The 23,003-nt window shown below is 36.1% G+C and overlaps 1 protein-coding gene across 1 annotated transcript in view; it reads left to right on the top strand.

Annotated features, from left to right (window-relative positions):
- Hcn1 (hyperpolarization activated cyclic nucleotide gated potassium channel 1) overlaps positions 1 to 23,003 on the top strand; it is a 435,404-nt gene that overhangs the window by 295,630 nt on the left and 116,771 nt on the right. Inside the window, exon 4 of the mRNA XM_060385736.1 lies at positions 12,920 to 13,138. Coding sequence (XP_060241719.1) covers positions 12,920 to 13,138 — 219 coding nt within the window. The remainder of the gene's footprint in view (positions 1 to 12,919; positions 13,139 to 23,003) is intronic.

Genomic DNA, 23,003 nt, shown 5'->3' on the forward strand with positions numbered 1-23,003 from the left:
GAGAGGAGGGCTCCCCTTTCCTGGGGGGGAGGAAAGGAAAGAGAAAAAGAAAGGGGGAGGTAGACTGGGAGGAGAGGAGAGAGAGACCAATTTTTTTTTAAATTAAAAAAAAATTAAAGTGTATTGGGCATACTGAAGAGTAACTCTCCACAACTGATGGCTTCTAAGGGATGTACAGGAGGGGAAGGACTCTGTTCTATTTAAGGGGACCTGAGAGTCTGACCATGCTTCTGTAAGTATATTGGCCACACAAATTAGACTTGTTTTTTGTTTTTAATTTAATTATTTTTATTTTAATGTTTACTTTTGGTGTAGGTCACAAGGGGTGGTGGACATGGAAGGACTAGGAAATGAATGTGATCCAGGTACATTGATGTGAACCTTCCAGAGAAGCAACAAAAGTGTTATGTTTAAAAACAGAGCACTGCAAGATGTTAAAATAGAGGGAGGAACTTCTCTTTGCAACAGACTGAATTCATTATGGAGAAGTACAGCCAATCAAAATGCAGAGTTGGGAAGCCCACACCCGGTGACCTGCAGAACACTCACAACCATACACAAAGAACTACAGGTAACAAAGAATGCTGAGAGTAGGAGAAACAGTCTTTTCCTGGAAAGAACACACCAACTGGTTATCTAACAAAATGGTCAGCCCTTAAAGCATACATAAAGTAGTGTCATACAGACTGAACCCATTATATGTGCGTTTATATATACATAAGTGCATGTAATAATGAAAGTAGAGGCCATGAATTAAACAGAGAGCAACGAGAGTTATATAGGAAGGTCCTTAGGGAGGAACGGGAAGAAGAAAATTAAATAATTATGTTATAATCTCAGAAATAAAATGAAAATGGAGACAGTATATTACTATAGTTGTTTAAAAACTGTAGCAATCTAAACAAGAAAAAGAAAAAAAATGAGGTAGTATGAAAGGGAAACTATATTATCCTATTCAGAAACAAAGGAGCTAAAGAGACCTTCCACACTCTACAATAAAGGGAAGAATGTAGGGAAGGAGAATGAAACAATGGGAAAGTTTGCTGCTTGCTACCACTCACCAGACCTGACAAAACGATATGGAGCAATTTGGTGGGAGTGATGAAAGCGATGTAACTCAGTTGTAACATGAGTGTGGAAGGAAAGTACCTCACCTTATAGTTGGTCGGATCATGATCAAAAGAAAAGCATGGTGGTTTTATTAATAATTCCCAGCCACATCATACCACAAATGCATGATAACAGAAGTGAGCAGGAACAGGGCCTAATATGACCTGACATTAACTGATGACATAAGACTGCTTGGAGCTGAAGACTGGACAAATAACATCTCCATGGATGACAAAGAAAGGAGGCAAAAAGTGTTCTTCAGTTGCCCTGTGAACCTTTCATTAGCTACTATGTGCACATTCCTGGCTGCTAACTCATAACTGTTTGGTGTTTAGCTAGTAAAAATGAAGGCTTATTATACTTAGTCTAGAACATTTGGCTTCATTCAGTAGAAACATAGGAAGTCCAACACATAGCCAATCAAACGAGGCCAAACACAGCTGAGGATATGGGAGAAATGGGTTTCAGTGGTAGTAGGCTTACACTATATAAGCTCAACTTGGATGCAGTCTAGGAAACCCATCTGAAGCTGAGCAGAAAAATAGATTGTGCTAAAGGCCAAGAGAGAGTGAGCAGGCCTATTTTACGGATTCTTACTCAACTCTCTTTACCTACATGACTGAGAGTAAAACATGTTTTAGATTTTAGTTGCTGATGAGGATGGAAGGAAAAGATTAACAAATAACTCTTTAATGAAAGCAAGATATTTGATAGCTCTCTCAGGCTTAACTAAGAATACATGACAATGTCATTTGCCCTTAAAGAATAGGTGAAGAACATTGCCATTGAAGAACACCTGCTCTGATATCTTTCAAAGTAATGTTATATTGAGGTAATATTAGTGAACTGGACATTAATATTGTTTCAGGAAATTGTTTTCTAAGAGTTCAACTATTAACTAACATGCAGGGTCAGCTCAGCGATGAATATAGGTGTTCATTTTTCTTTTTTAAAATAAATTTTTATTTTTATATTAATTACAGTTTATTCACTTTGTATCCCAGCTGTAGCCCCCTCTGTCATCCCCTCCCAATCCCACCCTTCCTCTCTCTCTCATCTCCTCCCATGCCCCTCCCCTTAGTCGTCCTCCTCTCCTTCCATTTGACCCTAGCCTATCAGATGTCATCAGGACTGGCTGCATTGTCTTCCTTTGTGGTCTAGTAAGGCTGCTCCCCCTTCAGGGAGAGGTGATCAAAGAGCCAGTCACTGAGTTCATGTCAGAGACAGTCCCTGTTCCCATAACTAGGGAACCCACTTGGACACTGAACTGCCATGGGCAATACCTGTGCAGAGGTTCTAGGTTATTTTCATTTTCCTTAAGCTTTAAGAACTATTTGAGATATGTGATTCCTATTTTAATGTTAGTTTGAATCTGTTGCTTTGTAGGTTCATAGAGATTCTGCTAATCACTGGGCTTTCTGAAAAAAAAAGAAAAAGAAAAAGAAAAAAAAACCACTATATCATGAATCATTTCCATGAGAATTTAATTCCTTTCCAGTAATGCTATCTTGCAAAAAAAAAAAAAGAGAAAAAAAGTGTTTGGTAAGTTGGGTACTCTACTCCCATTTTTTCCCCTTAGAATGAGAGAGAGCAGCTCCCAAGTCTACTGCTGTTTCTGGCTCCGTTGTCAATAAAACTTGAAGCAGCATCTTGGTTAGTCAGAAGGTATCTCATTACACAACATTCTTTCTAGACCACCCAGCGGTGGATACATGCATGTACTCAATTATGAATATGTAGATAATTTATTAACTTTGTTCTATAGTATTTAAAAATGTGACTATTGAATCAGTGGGACAAATAAATCATTTTAGAAGTAGTTTTGGAAAACCATAAAAGTAATGCACAGGGGAAATCATTAAACTTCAGTGTTTACTTATTTCCCTGACTACACCTTTTGGACTGAGAAATGCATGCTGTTAATTAATTATTAAGGCGCTCACAAACTGTGCCTGGAAGCCACAGTGCTATTTACTTACTTACTGAGGAATGAAGACATGATATATTTGTGATTTGTGTGTCCCTTAATAAAAACTTACTAACCATCAAATTTAGCATTCTGCCTTATTAAGGTGCTCCAGTTCCGTCTTCTAAATGAAGTGTGCTAAGTGTATGTTTGCCTCAGGAAATGCTGCTTCTTATGCCTTGTTCCTAAGGTGGAGGATGTTAGCTGTGGTAATAGTAGAATTGAAAGTAAATAATTCTATACCAGAAATGGAGGGTCCACTGAGATCTTTTGATAAGGTACTTGAAAAAGAAGGCCTAACGAATGAAATATAATATCAGTTGATTTGTCTTATGTCTAGTTGTTATCTCATATCTCATTTTTGCCATCAGAACTTCTGTGAAATTATTATTTCTTCAAAGTTAAGAAAATGCAAGTTTTCTTCCTTAGTAGGAATACCAGAGCATCCTAATTTTGACTAATTCAAAAGGACCAGCCTAGCGTTCAGTGGAAAGCAGCTTCACGTTACTTTCTTGGGCTATTAATGCCATATGTCAAATAGAACATTTGCCCATGTATTTTTGTTCTGATTTCTGAGAATCTAAAGGAGCTCATTGACAATTGGAATTATGCATGAGTCACCATTTTCTCAGCCTGGTATGCTTGTAGAATAATAAGCAGTAAGTTTTAAAGTAAAAGGAAATGGATTTTGCTTTAGGTATTCTTTTTTCTGTACTTATTTGCTACATACTTCCAGGGGAGTCTCCATGTGTATTCAACGGTGTGACTGAGAGAAGGCAATTTATTTATTTTCTTATTTAAATTTTATTTTATAATTTATTAAATTTTTATACCGATCATAGCTCCTTCCCCCATCTCATTCCAGTCTTACTCACCCTCCCTTTCTCCCTCCCTATCCCTCTTTCTTAGTCCTCATGAAGGGGAAGCCCTCATTCCCTACTAACTGACCCCAGTCTATCAAGTCTTATTAGGACTGGCTACGTCTTCTTCCTCTATAGGCTGGCAAGGACACTCCACCAAAGAGAAGCGATTGAGGAGCAAGCAACAGAGTCCATGTCAGAGACAGCCAGGGAAACTACCACCAGACTCCACCAGGTTTGCTAACAACAGGTTTGCTCACACCAGTCACAACCAAATGGCTAGAGGCCAGCATAAGAACAAAATCAACAAAACCCAGGGCTGTATGACACGGCCAAAACCCAGCCATCCTACCACAGCAAGCCCTGAGGATACTATTCCACCAGAAACACAAGAGAACAATCTTTAGTCTGAGGTTTTGAATGTGATAGAGGCTTTGAAAGAGGAAAATAAATCCCTCAAAGAAACACTGGAAAACACAAGCAGGTGAAGGAAATGAATAAATCCCTTAAAGAAATATGGGGAAAATACAATTAAATGAAAGAAGGAAATGAATAAAACTGTGAAAGATCTAAAAATGGAAATAGAAGAAATAATAATAATAATAATAAAAACAATCTGAGGCAACCCTGGAGATGGAAAACCTAGGGAAGAGAGAAGAAACTATAGACACAAGCATCACCAAATGAATACAAAAGATAGAAGAGAGAATCTCAGGTGTACAAGATATGATTGAAGAAATTGATACATTAGTCAAAGGAATGACAAGTTGAAAAGGTTCCTGACACAAAATATAAAAGATATCTGGGACACCACAAAAAGACCAAACCTATGAATAATGGGAATAGAAGGAAAAGACTCCCAGCTCCAAGGCCCAGAAAATATTTTCAACAAAATCATAGGAAATAGTAATTTAAACTTTTTAAATTTTTATAAGGAATCCTCTCTCTCTCTTTCTCTTTTGTTCTCTCTCTCTCTTTTCTTCTCTTTGTCCCTACTCTTCATATCAATCTTTCTCTTATAAAACACACAACACACAAGAGAGAGAGATCTACCATAGCATTCTGCTGATCTAAAAAATACTGTCTCTTCTAAGTACTATTTGGTATTTGGATTTTTTGTGGAAGTGTTCGTGGGATTGAGGTTTCTATAAATCATAAAACTTACATTTGTAAAAAGCTTATGTAGACTTAGATGTCAAAATAGATTATTCTCTGAGGCATGCTGAAACAGAAGCATTACCTACTAAGAATACACTGAACTCACAGAGTCGCATCACAGGGTATAAGAGCTTTAAGTTGGGAGTTAGGCTTCTAAAAATAGCCAAGCACTCAATCCTTTCTGTCTTTTCTTACCACCTTACCCAGCAGAGGACTCCTCAAGCTTATCTCTTAGATTGCACTAGAAATTATACTAACTTGAAATTACTTGTTGCTGAAAGTTTTGTCTGCTTGTATGCAATTTAAGGTAATTCCTTTAGAATTTAGAACTTAGTAATATGTGTTGTTGGTGATTTTCATAATGAGTACTTAGATGTTAGAGTGATCACTTAATCCTGAGATGGATATAATTATAGCACAAAAGAAATGTTTTCTACGCTTTCAATTTTATTAAATGCTGATCTCATGCATTCATGCTAGGAACCAATGAACTTATGCCAATGTTGGGTAATACAAATGACAGTGGGTGACATAATGTTTCACCCAGGTATCCTGACAATAATTTGACTTGCACTGCAATTGTCAAAATGGTACAATTGTCAAAATGCAGAAATTGGTGGGGTTTTCTTCTCAAACACCCTTATATGAACAAAACACAAGAAAACAGTTCAGTTGCTGCCTAAAATGTATTGTGCCTGAAGCTAGTAGTAGCCAGGGATTTATGAGACAGATCTCATCTTTACAATAAGGATATAGGAAAGTTAATGGAATGGAGAATTGCATCATCATTTGAACAATGAAGGTAATGAAGGATGTGGGATAATCACAAGGTATTAAATGTCATTGTAAGAGATTTAAATAAAACATATTTGACCTTTTGCTTATGGTCTTGATCATTAATGTGGAAATAATACTTGCAAAACCATCAAGACACATTTGTGTACCATACAACTAAAAGGCAACCAGAGGGGACTTGGGACAAATAACAATATGACATTCTTCCTATATATTAGAGTAAATATACATCTGAATACATTATATAAGTATACACATTCTAATAGTAATCCTAAAATAACAGAAAATTCATTTTTCTCAAATAATGAATATACCAGATGTTTCCCCATATCCTTTATAATTCCAACTTTCTATAAATGTATTGGCAAAATTGTTAGGTCAATATTTTGTTTCACTTCAGTGATATTTCTTAGCTCTGTATGAAAAACCATAAACCTAGTAGGAAATCCATGAAATGAGAAAGCAGGGAACTTGTGACTGCCAAATCACAAGGATATATTAAATGTTAAGAGCAAATTCTACTATTGCTGAGGTGGAGTATCAGAGCTAGTAACATGTAAAAGTATGTTTTTATAGTGACAAAAGAAAGGCTACGTATACCACATTATAAATTCCTAATTTTTAAGTAAGCTTATATTCTCATAAATTTTTTCTATGCTTTGTTTTCTATCTGTCAGTTATTCCCATAGCTGAAATAGGGAAGAGGATTAATCCCCATTCAGAAAGACAAACAGGGTAGACATCAGAAGTGTGAAAAGACAAGTAACAGTCAAACTATCTTTTAAAAATCCCTTTTAGGTTATTAATTTTATTTGTATGAATACCATGCATGGATGTATGTATGTGCGCAATGAGGGTGCATTGTGTCCTCAGCAGCCTGAAGACGACATGGAATCCCCTCAGACAGGACGTAGGGATGATTGCGCGCAAACATGTGGGTGTTGGGAATTGATTCCAGGTTCTCTGCAGGTTGAACAAGTGCTCGTGTCATCTGAATCATCTCGCCAAGCTTTAGCCATGCTCTCTAGGCATTAATCACCAAGGAATTTTTTCTGGGGCAAGTCTTTCTGATGTAAACCTCATAAAATATCACACTAAAATATATTTAAGTGTACTAGAGGCTCCCTTTCATTGGGTAAATTGAAATGCGAACTGAAAAGAGTTTCTGTGATGTGGCTGTGACCTTAAAATGAATCAAGTCTGGCAGGTAAGATGACACAGCGTGTGAAGGCACTTCCCATGTAGACCTGTCAACGAGCTGGATCTTTGGAACACATGTAAAAATGGAAAGAGAGGATGGACTCCATTAAATTGTCTTCTGAACTCCACAGGTGCATCGTGGCACACCATGCATGCCCTCACACACACAGTCATTACATTAAAGTGCATGAAAATCATGAACCATAATCCCATGAATACAAATAATTCTGAGATAAATATTTTTATGGCTTTATACTATGGTTCATATATAACTCATTGGAACCCAGTTGGCACCTATAAGTTGAGGTAAATTTATCTCTCTAAAGTTTACTGCTCTCCTTTCCTAGATATAACAACATGTAGTTAGGTTTTATTCATCTTAAAAGGAACATTACAGTGTACTAAAGCATTGCAAAGAGTCTAAGTATCTTCCTTTATGTCTTCTTATATGTATATATATATATATAATTTATATCTATACATATAAATTATATTTGCAAATATTTGTAGGTAAAACACACTTGCTTCAACTTAAATGTAGAATGAAGTGGGCCATAAAAATATTTTTATATTTTGGGAAGATAACTATGATGAAATAATCACTATAAATGATTAGAATAATTTTTGATCTTGTAACAATTTTGTAACTAGTGTTATCGAACTCAGAGTACAAAAATGTGGGTTAATGGACAGACCACACTTTGATCTGCTTCAAATTTTCCTAGCAAAATGTACAACATTAAAGTAAATATGACAGAAATATCCATGATCTTAAGGGTCATTAATTTTTAATTTATAAATCTAGTTACTGTAAATTTTTCATTTTATCATCATTAGAGAAGTGATAAAAAGTACACCAAACAACTCAAGAAATTAATTGACCAAAAAACAAGAGAAAAGCAAGCACCCCCACTTAAGTGAAAGGTAATCTTTCTATTGATATGTTTCATAGGTTTTATATATTTTAAATTGCCAAATAAAATAAAGAATCATGCTATATCATGCCGACATTTTGGTTTATATGTATCCTTGCATTTAATTCATATTCAGTGCTTCCTCTTACCACATTCTGATCTCACTTTTCTTCTTTCACTGATCTTTCAACATACCCAGAGCAATCCATTTTCCCCAGCACAGATTATATTTACATACTAGACTCCACAGATGAGATAAAAACATACACTATTATTGAGGTCCAGCTTACATATACTTACTAAACTGAGCTCTGGTTTTAAATGTTTGATGTCAAATGACAGAATTGTATTCTTTTTATGACTAAATAAAGCTCTATTCAACCATAAATATCTTAATAGAAGGGTTATTTTCTTTGGATAACTTCATTTTGATACTATAACCAACATGCCTGGTTTCTGCCCCCTCAGTTTCTTTGAAAATGAGCTCACACATGCTTCTGACTAAAGAACACTGCACATCAGGTAGACCACATTTAATTGGAACCCACTTGACATAATCACAGTAAAAAATAAATTTCTACTATTATACTATAGAAGTAAAAAAAATTCCCCTTTAAAGTAGACATTTTCTAGTGTTATTATTTTTGTCATAAATACATACATTTAATCATTTTAGAGACATACTAACAAAACGAAACAGTCAAATACACATTTAAAGGCAGTTATAATTCTATTTCAACCCCAACTCATGGGACAGTTACAGTCCCAAAGTCAATTCATTGTTTCCACTTTCCAGCACTGCCAAACCGAAGCTGACCAAACATTCCCTGCCCTGACTATAGTCACAGGTATATAAAAAGTAAAAGGATAACGTATTCAAATGAACATATACTCCTAGGAATTGACAAGCTGCCGTGCCTCCCTACTTGTCACTCTCCAGAAAAAAATACTCTTTGTTCTATGTCTTGTCATAAGAATTCCCCAATGCAACCGTCTGACTTATATCTCTACATGTGAGAGCATATTTCTTCGATGACTGGAGAAATAGATTGAGCACACTGATCAAAATGCCTTCAGCTCAGTGAACTTACCCTCCTTCTCGCTTCTTCCCTCGCTCAAATATCCTCCAGGCCCTCTGTGATGACATCACTCTCAGTGAACTGTATTTCAGATTTCACTGAGATTTTATGTGCTTAGCATATTTATACTGATACTTGTTATAGATCATAAAAACAACTGATTCATGTATTTAATAGCCTTCTCTAGTAATGAATTTACAATTTCTGCTAAAGCTGATGGGCTGGAAATATATTTCATGTTTTTTTAGGCTAAAGTAGATAAATATGAGTTAGAATGCCATATGTCATACAGACTAGTATACCCTATAATAAGCATTCATATTTTTTTCTCTGCAATTTATGTTTTAGCAAATTTAGAAAAATTAGAAAATCTTCAGAGAAATGCCTAGAGAATATTTTATGCTCAAATTAGAACAATATCAAAATATATTATTTCTATAATAAAATTCTCAGGTAAAATTGTCAAACACGAGTATTGTGCATCTGTTTGTGTATGTAGTGGGTAGTGTGTGTTTGGGTACTGGAGGTAGAGCATAGGGCCTCATGCGTACTACCAAGCATTGTGTCTTTTTATTAATTTGTTTATTTATTCACTTTACATCTTAATCTTAGCTCCTTCTCTCCTCCGCTCCCGGTCCCACCTTCCCTCCCTTTTCCCCCTCCCTCCTCCCCTATTCCTCAGAAAAGGGGAGCACATACCCTACCCACCCACTCCAGCTCATCAAGTCACTTCAGGACTGAGCATATCCTCTTTCCCTGTGGTCTGGCAAGGCAGCCCCTCCAGGGGGAAGTGATCAAAAAGCAGGCAGCAGAGACCACCCCACTCCCCCTACCAGGGAACCCATATGAATCCTGAGCTGTCCTTGTCTGTGTACAAGGCACAGAGCCAGTCTGCATGATCCTTGGTTAGTGCTTCAGTCCCCAATAAATCTCTCTGGGCCCTGTTTAGTTTGCGCTGCTGATCTTCTCTTGGAATTCCTCTCACCTCCAGATTCTTCTACCCTTCCCCCCACTTTTCCGCGACACTCTATATGCTTCATCCAAAGCTTGACTGTGAGTCTCAGCATCTGCTGCTGGGTGGAGCCACTCAGAGGACAGCTATGCTAGCTAGGTTCCTGTCTGTGAGCATAGCAGAGTATCCTTAATAGTGTCAGGGGTTGGCTCTCTCCCACGGGGTGGGTCTTAGGATAGAGTAGGCACTGGTGGGACATCCCCTCAAACTCTGCTCTATCATTATCCCTGCACGTATTGTAGGCAGCGTACATTTGGTGTCAGCGTTTCGTTTTTGTAGTTGGATTGGTGTTCCCCTCCCTCCATTAGGAGGAGGTCCTCCCCTATCGGGGGACTAGGGAAAGGGCATAGGTGGAGAAAAGGGAGGATGGGTGGGACTTGGAGGGGATGAGGGAGGGGCTGCAGTGGGCATACCTGAATAAGTTGTAATAAATAAATGAATAAATAAATTTTAAATGTCTTTTTAAAAGTTTTTTCCCCCTTAGGATAATTTGTACAAGAACAATTTTCTAGCTATGGGACCTTGAAATTTACCACTTAATGCTGTATATTGCTGCCACCTTAAGAATCTTAATAATTTTGTTTCAATTTTTTTAGATTTTTTTTAATAAAATTTACTGAAAATACATATTGTGGAGCTTGTAGAGCAGCAGCAGGAGGCCATGCAAATAACTTTTCATTGGTGGGGCAGCAAGATGTATCTAGACATAGATCAACAATGTGGCCTCTTATGTGTCTCCAACATGACCAGGCTAGAAATGGAGCTGGGTTGGTAGCGGCTACAGCTGCAGCGTTAACAAAGGCAGTGATAACAGCCACGAGAAAAGCTGAAGGTGCCTGGAAGACAGGACTCATGGTGTGAGCCTTGTCTACCGGTAATTCCCAGGACCCCATCCCTACAGTATCTGTACATATACCACATCTCATCTTTGTTCTACAGCAGTGCTGGCAGCCCTCAGGCAAACCATGGTAAAAGTAAAGATTTTTTTTTTAAATGCAGATTGCAATCATCACATCTCAAATTTTCATGTTCCGTCTGGAAATTTCCTGGAAGAGTGTCAAATATGTACATACTTAGAAAAGCAAATTAATTTTAAATAGTATCATACTTTATAGCAAGTAACATTATTCTTCATATGGTGCTTTACATGAACAAATTACTGAAATTTTGATTAAACCTTTCCTGTAACTAAACAGAAAATAATAGGATGCATAAACAGACATTTAAGATTATAAAAGAAATATTCATATAGCTACCTCTGTCTTCTCACATACCCTTGATAAGTTACAGGATAGACCAGAAGGAGCATTAAAATGCCATTGCCTAGATTAGCATTAAATTTGATGTAAAAGCAATAAATGTGATCCCTGCAGTAGAATTGTTCAATGTCTTGACTGCTCTGATGAATACATGGACCTAAATATGTAATAAAATTTCACGGAACTAAATGAGCAAGTACACAAAGGAGTGCCAGATACAAATCAGGTCAATGTACTGTCTTTATGTCCATTTCCAGTGAAGTAGTTATATCTGTAATACTTGATTTGAAGACAGTACTACACAGAAAGCTGAGTGAAGCCTCCTTGGGTTCCCAGCTTCTTGGCACTTGATGGAACTATAACCGTTGTCTCATAATACAAAAGCACAACTAAAAATTCCCACTGACAAACATGAGACTGATATCTATTCTGTTAAATCTTAACAGAAAAATCATTCAGTGTGAATCATCCACAGGAGATGTACTGAAATTTACATCGTAAAGTGATGTTTTTAAAAATCCATCCTAATGTTCTCACAGCCTATGAAACATTTTAATAGCTCCAGGAACACTTATATCAACCAAAAATATATTTTACTTGAAATTAAAAGATAGAGGAAAGTATTTGTGATTTTGCATTAGCCAAGAACCACTGTTGTCACTATGAATTTTATCCTTGTGTGTGGAGCTAAAATGGTATAAACTGTGCTAGCCTAAAATGATCTGCAGACGAGTGCTTAAAATTAGTCAGTGAAGATTAACATGTAATTATTCAATGTGTCTTAAATCACTGTGATACCAAATAATTTTCTATTTTGAAGGTTTTAAGTTATTTATCTATTACTATTACCTCATTTTATTAGTAATAAGTACTGTATAGGAAAAGTCTTCATATTTTATTATCTTTAGTATTTTTCTTTTGGGTTTGAATTACTGACCCACCATTTTGGTTCAGTAAAATAGATATTGGAATAAAATTTGGAAATGACATTAGAAATTTACCATCATAATTAACACAAGTCAGCTCTGAGGAGTTTTAGAATGTCAAACAAATTATGACTGTATTTCTGAAACATGTTTGTTTTTCATTTATAAAACACAAAAAATACTAAAGAGTACACATATATCAAGTTGCAGTCATAAAACCTGCACTATATATTATTAAAAAAAGTTCTTCTATTGGGATTCATTGCTTGGACTGACCTGCACCTGTCTCAGCTTGCAAATATAATTACTAGAGAATTGTCATTCCCTGGAAACATTCAATGAGACTCAGCATTTATTCTTAATAGTATTTTGTGATGACACTTGTACAGTATTTCCAACTGGAATTTTACTTTTAAAAGCAGCCAATTTAAAACTGGCTAGGAATGCATGAACTACAAATGGTGTCATTTCTGTTTTTTCCTAATAGGCCAGATGTGAACATCATTGGGTCATTTGGTTAGCATCCAGCAGGAAGGTTTGCATACTTGCTACATTCCAGTGCTTCTGCAGATAAGTGGCACTTATTTTTCCTTTTATTATCCTAATGTCTCAGTTCATTTTCTCTTCTCTCTTGTTTCAGAATGATTCTTGGGGGAAACAGTATTCCTACGCACTCTTCAAAGCGATGAGTCACATGCTGTGCATCGGCTATGGCGCCCAAGCCCCCGTCAGCATGTCTGACCTCTGGATCACCATGCTAAGCATGATTGTCGGGGCCACCTGCTACGCAATGTTTGTTGGCCATGCCACAGCTTTGATCCAGTCTTTGGATTCTTCAAGGAGGCAGTATCAAGAAAAGGTATGTAGTTTTTTCTCTTCAACCAACTTCTTCGTAAAGATTGAATTGTGTTCAGGCTAGCACACCAATCTCCCTCTATCAAAACTGTAAGGAGCAGAAATATTTAAAGTAATATTTAAAAATTACAGTAAGGAAATACAGTCTGTTTTGATATTTTAAAATCTCATCAAGATAATTTCTAAGCACTTGTTTTATTTTTTTCTTGGGTGATATACATACATATATGTATATACACACATGTATACACATCATATATATCTTGATGTAGCTCAAGTGGTAGCTTCTTCCTGGCATGCGGAGGCCCTAGCTTTAATCTGCTGCATAGCATATACCAGGCATGGTGCAACTGACCTGTAATTCTAACATTGGAGAGTTGGAGTCAGGAGAACTAGGAGTTCTCAGTGATATCCTTGCCTATATAGTGGGATTGAGTTTAACCTAGTCTGATTAAAATAAAATATGTAAATTTTCATTTCATGATATGTTTAAAACATATGAAGAAGATATATAATATGTTACCATAATTCAGGCTTTATATTCCATGAGTTAAATTTCAATTACTTGAATAATAATATAATATAAATTCTGTTGGTATAATTTTTAAAAAACTTTTATTTACATTTTTTTATATCTCTTTCTCCTTACTTTACCAAATTACCTTCCAACACCCCAACAACAGGTAGGAGAGAAAAACGTTTAGTGAGAGAGGGGATGCAGTTTTCTTAGTTGCTTCCTGCTGGTTAGGGTCGTTAGGTTACTTGGAGCCAATCCAATCCTCATTTCAGGAGATCTTCAACTTCTTGTCTCACTGCATCAACAGCAGCCAGGAGCTGCAGGAGAAAAGCAGCAGCAGCCTTGTTCTTTCTCAGCGCTCCCCAACACTCCCTGAGCTCTGGCACTCATTTTCTCTCCAGAGTCCTGTCCTTAGATTTAAACTATCTGCAGCTGGCAAAGATCTCCTCTCAGAGCCCACACAGAACAAATAGGCTGCTGCTGTGGACCATCTGAATCAGTCCCACATCACACACCTGGGATCAAAACAAAAACATGCTTATATCTAAACAAAATACTTCACCAACACATGCTATGAAATGGAACCCCGCAGAAAGGGCCAGACAGCATTGCCCCTCTGTCTTTACATTATCATACAAACACTTCGCTTTATTTCTACAAAACTCGGCATGGTCTCCAATCTTTAAAGTCGTGTTTATTGCTGCTACTTTGTGTTGTTGTGCCCAATGTGTTCACAGAAGTGACTGACTACCTTATTAAACTTCTCTTAAAGGAGTAGAAAGTGACAAAACCAGGTTAAGCTATGATTTCATTATTTTTAAAAAATATTTTCATTATGTAATTTATTATTATACTTAATGCTCTCTAAATGAGTTTTCGATCTTTCTGAGGCAAGAAGTCTATTCAGTCCTGGAAGGAGAACCTACTGCCTATCAACTTAGCAACCAATAAGTCGCATGGACCCTGATGACTGTTACACTCATAATCTTTTAACGCCAGGAGGAAGTGTTCAATCTTGGGATTCCAGAAAGGGAAAAAAAAAAGATTCCAGAATCTATTTTCTAAAAATCTCTCTCTCTTCAGACAAAGGGAAGGTACAGAAATAGATAGTCATGTATGGTAATACATGCATGTAATGGCAGCCAACAGAGAGGCTAATAGTGAAGCTCTTAATCTCAGTGGTTCCAAGCCAGTCTGGGCAACACAGTGAGACTTGAAAATACATAAAATAAATATACAACTATATATAAATAAGCCCTTTATGAATCATCATGTATGCATACATGTAAAACAACATAATTCTATTTTGAAAAGTATTTTACATTTACTCAAGTGATGATATTTGAAGAAATTGAAATCATAACTTTCCATCACAATTTATATATTAGTGTAAGGGTAAACTTCTCTAAATATCCACCTTGTTCAGTGCCTTAGGTTCACGGAGTTGATGTTTCCTTAAACCCACGCATCAGGGGAAAAGATCTTCCTATCACAGTGTATGTATTTCCTTGGGTCCAGATGGAGCATAACATTCAGGTGATTAGAGTTTGGCATTTTCTAGGAGGAACCCTAGAGCTTTCAAATACAGTAAAATGTATGTAAACCTCAGGAGTATCTAAAGCAAGTGAGTGGGCAGAGTGAAGGATGTGACAGAGAGAAACCTATAGTTATTTTCAAGAAGAAAAAAAAAGGCTTGCTGCTTGAAAAAGAGATTTGCTTGTAGGATTCTTAAAAATTTAAAAGCTGACCCAGCATTATTCTTTCGACTAAACTTCTCTTGGTGAGTATAGGATTGAAAGCATATGCATAGTCATAATTACCTGATTATATTTCTCTATTTTTTCTTTTATTTTGAGATCATGATATTCTTACATAATTTCTCCCTTCCCTTTATCCTCTCCATACTCTTATATACCCTCCTTGCTCTATTTCAAATTGGTGGCCACCCTTTTTTATTAACTATTGTTATATGTAGATATGAATATACATATATATGCATATATATATATGTATTCCTAAATATAACCTTTTCAGTCTGCATAATGTTACTTGTATGCATGCTTTCAGGGCAAAGCATTTAGTATTGGACAGACAGTTGGTGTGCTCTTCCTTGGGTAAGCCGCCACCTCTCTAGTTTACTTTAAATGAATAGAAATACACTTTGTTTTAGAATGTGGTTTGAACAGGTTGCAAAGGGCAGCAACTTTGGATTCCTAGCCTTCTGTCTCAGTGCCCTCATTAGCTCAGAGAAATTAGGAAGACTAGGATGACCAAAAATCAGCTTCTAGATCATTGTCTAAATCAGTAATTTCATATATAATATTATACCTTCTACTTTAAATTGAAAGATATTTTACAGTAATTACAATTTTAATTCTAATAGATTCAAAAAGGCTTTTTAAAAAACTTTCAGAACTATTTTGTCTAAAAACATCTTTTAATACTTATTTATTTGTTTATTTATTTATTACAATCTATTCTCTTTGTATCCCAGGTGTAACCCCCTCTCTTGTCTCCTACCAATCCCACCTACCTTCCTTTTCTCTTCTCCCCGTATGCCTCCCCCCCCCAGTCCACTGATAGGGGATTCCTTCTCCCCTTCCATCTGACACTAGCCTATCAGGTCTCATCAGGACTGGCTGCATTGTCTTCATTCCATAGAAGCTGATGTTCCTCTGTAGAGAAAATGTATCCTCTCTTCTAGCCTTAACTTGAGATTGTCTACACTGCCATTTGTCTATTGACCCACTGGAAAATCACCTCAAGGATGTTGGTGACATTAGGAGACACAGATAATAACAGCAAGTAGGATATAATAGAGTCCTACTTAGATTGGAAGGTCTATGATCAAATGAATCATAAACACTTGCTGATAGAATAATTGGGATAAATGTAGGAATTTGAGCAATATAAGTAGGCACAGCTACTGAACACAACTATATAAACAATATTTCATGAGTTGATGGGATGCAAGTAGACATCATAGAAAAATAATGTGTTGCATTGTTTCAAAATATTCTTTCTAGCAAATGTATATTTATTAAATGTTCACTTGTGTGGCATCTATTATGAGAGGCTTCAAAATAATGAACAAATAAGAGACAAAGCACTAGTCCTTCTGGATTTTCTTACAGTTCAGTAGTTAGGAATAGGAGCACCAATCCATTAGTAAAAAGGTTTATAGTATCATGAAGTCTTTTAATTCTAAGAATTAATAAAAGAAATGTAACAGCATGATAAGACATTGTAAGACTTTACGTGTAATTTATGTTCAATATAATGGGATGAGAGTGTGAAGAAAGAAGGAATTATATTTAAGAGAGCAGAAAGATGAACAGAAAGAAGACATTGCTTTGAGCCCTATCGACAAAGCATCAATATGAATACAGCTGCCAGGATTCAAAAACAGTGAAGGAAAGTATGACTGAATCCCTTAGAAAGATGGCAGGGGAGGTAAGGATGTCACATGCAGATTGAAAGAGACATGGTGGACCTCACTGATCATACTGTAGTTTAGCATAAACTGTAGGGAGACTGCTAAGCATATGGAATGGAAAATTGATGATAACAAAATTGCCTTGGCATTTTTAATGAAAACAGTCACTTGTTCCCTGGTGTTTATGTTGGGGCTGAAGAGATGGCTCAGATGTTAAGAGCACTGGCTGTTCTTCCTAAAGGCCCTAAGTTCAATTTCACATGGTGGCTCAAAACCATCTATAATAAGATCTAATTCCCTCTTCTGGTGTGTAGGCATACATGCAGGCAGAACACTGTATAAATAATAAATCTTTTTTTAAAAGAACTTTTTTTTAATGTGCACAAACTTATGTAAGATTACAGTTTTAATTAGCATAAATATTAAATTAAAAAGGAATAGTATACAAACCCTCTCAGTGTGGATGCATGTGGTGGGGGAACCTATGCTGGGAAAATGTTAACTTTATAAAAGAAATGGACCCAACCCAAATGACTTAAGAACGTGTGACTTCAAAAACAAACTTTTGGACCCAGAAGACAGGTCAGTGTGTGGCTCTGCTTCAGAGGCCGTCTGTGAACACACAATCTCCAAACTGGCCTCCAACTGGGATGCTTTCCAAATTTTTGCCATGTATTATATTTATTTAGTGACTTTGTGACACTAAACATTCTTGGGCCAGACTCCTAAAGTTTCTGCTTCATGAAGTTTGGTGTATGGTTTTTAGAGTTAAATTTTCCACAAGACCCCAGATACTCTGAACCCGGTTCTTTCCTTGGTGTTTGAAACTGTAGCATGGGCACATCTCTCTTCCAGAGCATAACAAAGGAAAAAGAACAGGACACGCGGTCATTTCTGTTCACACTCTGCTGATGAGGACTTAGTCATTTTGCTACTGAAAGAGGCTGAGAAGTTGACAACGCTGTGACCACAGACAATTATTTCCACAGGGAAGAGTGAAAGAAAAGCTTGATGTGAGAAACTAGAGTCCTCAGCAGGAGATAAAATGCTTGAGGTTTCCTAGGAAAGCTCTGCACTGAGACTGGGGCTCTGGATGCAAAGTCCATGTGAGATCTCAAGCTACTCCTATTTCATTTCTTAAGAAGAAGACAACCATTGTGATTTCATAGGCCCCTATTCTGTAAGAAAATGGAAGACAGGAAATGTGAGATAGACAGAAAAATAGAGGACAGGGCAGAGCTGAACACAAACTGCGTTATCTAGGTGCTTCCTGTGCCCTCCGCTCTACCAGGAGCTGGAAAGTCTCTATGAATTACTAGAGGAATGCATTTTCTTTATCACAGATATCACTGCTATTAAAACTTATGGAAACCTCAGCCACTAATTATTTCCCCTGACATTTCAATTACAATCTAACCATTTTTTTTTCCTCAAAGCCTAACACGTTTTTCATTTTATTTTCAGTAAAAGTTTCTATAAAACTAAATTATAATTTCTGGGTCATAAATACTATCATAACTAACTTTGTCACTCAGAATTTTTTTTTCTTTTAAGAACACATAAATTGGGGAAACTGCTTTTCTTAAAAGTTATATTGCTAGTCAAAAATTTAAAGAGCAAATAAAATTGTGATAGATAAAGCATATATAAGCCACATGAACACAAATTTTTATTGAAATAAAATATTTAAAATATACCATTATTTTGCCTAGATGTTACATTTTCAGATAATTACATAAAATATCCAAAATTTGTTGTTTAAACTTTACTAAATACTATACTTTCAAAGATTTCTATTCTAAGTTAAAACTACAATTAATTAAAGAAGTATTTGTAAAGTTACTTAAGTAACTGTGTGTAAAGCTCTATTAAATTCCTTAGCCTTGGGGCTGGAGAGATGGCTCAGAGGTTAAGAGCACTGTCTGCTCTTGCAGAGGTCCTGAGTTAACTTCCCAGCCAACACATGGTGGCTCACAACCATCTATAATGAGATCTGGTGCTCTCTTCTGGTGTGTAAGTGTACATGCAGGCAGAACACTATATACATAATACATAAAATCTTTAATTAAAAAAAAGTTAGTTCAGTGGTTAAGAACAATGACTCCTCTGACATAGACATACGTGCAAGCAAAACACCAATGCACATGAAATAAAAATAAACAAATCATTTAAAAAATTCCTTAGCCTTGGCATACTTAATAAATATAACATCCAGATTCAGTACTATAGTTTTGTTCATGGTATTTCAAGAGGACAGCTGGGTCAGGGAGGAAATAAAGAAAGAAATTAAACACTGGTCAACTTAAAAGATGATTTTTCTGCAGTGAGAATTCCTCTGTTTGGGTGACAAAGAAATGGTGGAGACAAACTAATCAATCCTAGGGGCAGAAAGTAAGAGCTTGTGGATCGAGGAATGACTCTTCCCTGCAAAGGCTGTGACCATTCCTAATCAGCCCCATGGAATCCAAGCAGGGTCTGACTATTGTGTCACGTTGTTTTCCGGCTTACCCGAAGTCTTGTTTAATTTTGTTACCACTTAATTACTCCAGATCATTTTCACACAATGTTGTTAAGGATTTCACAAACAAAGGGATGTCAGTAGCAGTAAATACACTTTCAGGAGGTGAGGAATTGAAATACAGCTTAGTGTTAACAGCACTGGTCCAGCTTGCCTGGAATTCAGTTCCAAGCACTAGGGGGAAATGTGGTGAATATCAAAACAACAGAAAATTTACAGCAGATTTTAGAAAAATTGAAAGTAGGTGTGATTATGTTGAGATGTGTTAACGTTTGCATGTGTGTGAGGTACATGGCTATGTACACACGTGCAGGTGTGATTGTCCATGTGCACATGTCTTCCTCTATGATTCTCTACCTTATTTTCTGAGAAATAGACCTCCAAGTTTACCTTTTCTCTGGCTGCCATGTTAGGATGACAGGCGCTCACTGTGATGCCCAGCTTTGGATGCTTGCAGTCTGAACTCAGCTCAATTACTGCATCATCTCTCCAACTCCCTGACAGTTCTCCTTACTGAATATAGTTGCTCCTGTGAGGGGGACCCATTATCCCTGCCTTATACAAATATGCTGGAGAAAACATGGATTTAGTAAAACCAATACACAAATCGGTTATTTCCCTCTTTTACAAGAAATTCAGATGACTTGGTTCTAAACTTCAAGAAAGTGATGAAATATGTATGCAATTATCACAATACTCATTTGTATTAGCATTCTGAATAATAGCACAAAAAATAGCAGTAATCAAATCTTACAAAATAGAAAATCATTTTATTTCCAGCCTCATTTTACATACCACCTAAAATCTAAACCTGCACAATGTTAAAGAATCAAAACTTTGAAGTGTAGCATTTTAGAAAGGAGTCTGAATGCAGCTCAGCCGAATAACAATATCTCTCCATTTGAAATGCGGTTACCTATCTGATAATTAGTGTTGCTCAAATCGCAGGAACACAAATGTGTTTTTAGCTTAAACATTTTTAGATTTTTTTTTAATCTCACCAATTTCAATAAGGAAATCGCTTCTGTTTAGATATTCTTGTTTTTCTCAAGTCACAATTCAGAAAAAAACAAACAAAACAAAAAACCTGAGATCAAGAAATATCAAATCATATTCCACACCCACAAAACTCACAAGCTGAGCGGCAATGATGTTAACTACAGTCTTATATTGCAGGCCATTATGCTTAAAACATCTAGAAGATCAAAGAGTTTCTTTAAAGAGTTTTGTGAATCGGGTGGTTTTTGTTATCACCCAAAAGACACAATCTAGCATCCTACCTGGGAAGATAGAGTTTTTATTCCAACATTTCCATTTCATGCCTACAATTTGATGCTGAAAAGGTCAAATATTGGATGAGTAGCATGGCTACATTCTCCCATAATTAATCACTGTATTCTGTAAGCCACGATATTCAATAAGTGAGAGAATTAGGGGTGGGCGGGTCTGAAAATAAGCCATGTTCCCCTTGAAAACGTCAGCTCTGCCTGGTTTGCATGGATGCTTTAAGCTTTGTGTTTTCACTTTATGATAATAAAGTTATGGGCTATTTTGATCTAAATTAGCATTCCACAAGCTTCACATTGCTTTCCTTTGATTGCATTTGCTATAATGAAAGCATTTTTTGAGGTATCTGTCGTATTATAGCCGTCTATAAGACGTTCACATCTAATTTTTATATTCTTGAGTATAAGCATTGAATGGAGCTTTTAAAGTACCTCATACTTCATGGAAATTTAAACTAAGATTTCCTCCAGCAAAATCCTAAAGGAGTAGGAAGAGTATCAGTGGAATGGGAGAGGGGCAAGGGAGAAGAGGGAGAGAGGGTGGGATTGGGAGAGGATGAGGAAGGGGGCTACAGCTGGAATACAAAGTGACTAAATTGTAATTAATAGAAAAAATAAAAAGGGGATTTAAAAAGTAGAGAAATTGGAGGATAAGTGGATTAAACTTTTTCCAGGCTAAAAAGCAATTTCTGTTTTAGAAAGTAGTTATAATAAATTTCATGTATTTTTTATAGTGAGTTCTTATTGGCTTCTCAGAAATGTAAATTCTCCTCTACCATTAAATGACAAGGTTGGAAATACTTCTTGGATTTATAAAAGTAATAAAAGGGTCTTGTATATTTTGCTATTTATAAAATATTGGTGAAAATGTTTATTCATTTTTTTCAGATAATCTTATTATCTGAAAATATCCCATGTTACTTTAAATGGATAAATATGAATAGTGTTTACATAGTGCCATAGAATTAAAAACCCAATTTCAAATTTTTAAATGATATACTTATGTTTTAAAATTAAATTTTTATTATTTCAGGGAATTAGTGTAAAATTACTATATTAAAGGAGAGGTGAAGGCAGTGAGACATACCGAAGTTATGAGAACATAATGAGAGTGACAAATTGCCAAAAAGTTTAAACATGAATGGTAAATTAGCTGAATTTTTAGAGATGTTTTACCATACTGTCTTGAATCTGTTGTTACCGTTGAACTTCCTTTGACACTAGGCTAATGGCATTGATCTCTACCTCCATTTTCATAAAAGCATGGACACCAGTCAGGCAATCTCTGTGAATGTTTTATTCATGTCCAACAATAGACTGAATTATTTTTACCTCAAGGCGGGAGGATTTTTGCTTGGTTTGTTTTATGTTATAAGTTTCTATTAGTTTTGAGGACTTATAGAATTTTTCCTTTTTTTTTTTGAGATAGACACACAATTTATTTTATAAACAGAGTAAAATCTTAACTGAATATTTGATATTTCAGGTTGTACACTGTTTTTCAGAATTAATCAACATTTTGATTACAAAATTGTTAATGTAGAGAATATCACCTTCAATAAATATTTAGCACAAAATGGCACAGGTATATTTTGGGCAATTTGAGAAATTGTTGCAAGTCCTGTCCTAATTCTAAGCTAAAAGTCATTTAATATTTTTCTTCCTTCCTCTTTTCTTTTTAAGAACAAATCTCTTTTATTGAAGTGAACATTAACACAAGGAAGATTAGCTCCCCACCTTAACAACAAAAGCAATATTATGTTGAACTAATGGCATTTAGTTATATTAAGAAAGAAAAATCAGTAGATTGTCTTTGGACAGGATAAGTTTAAAAGGCCTTAAAACCAATTATAGCATTGCACAGTAATAAAATTTACCTCAAATATATTCACTTTACATTCCAAAGGTGCCCACCACCTCCTTTCCTCCCGATTCCCTGCTTCTCCTTTCCTACTCCCTTTCCCCCAAGTAAAGGGGATCCCCCCCCCATATTAATCCTCCCCAGCACATCAAGTCACATCAAGACTGAGGCCAGGCAAGGCTGTGCTGCCAGAGGGAACTGATCCAAAAAAAAGGCAATAGAGTCCACCACATTAGAAAGAGCCCTCCTCC

Source organism: Meriones unguiculatus, chromosome 6 (genome assembly GCF_030254825.1).
Source record: "Meriones unguiculatus strain TT.TT164.6M chromosome 6, Bangor_MerUng_6.1, whole genome shotgun sequence".
NCBI lineage: Eukaryota > Metazoa > Chordata > Mammalia > Rodentia > Muridae > Meriones > Meriones unguiculatus.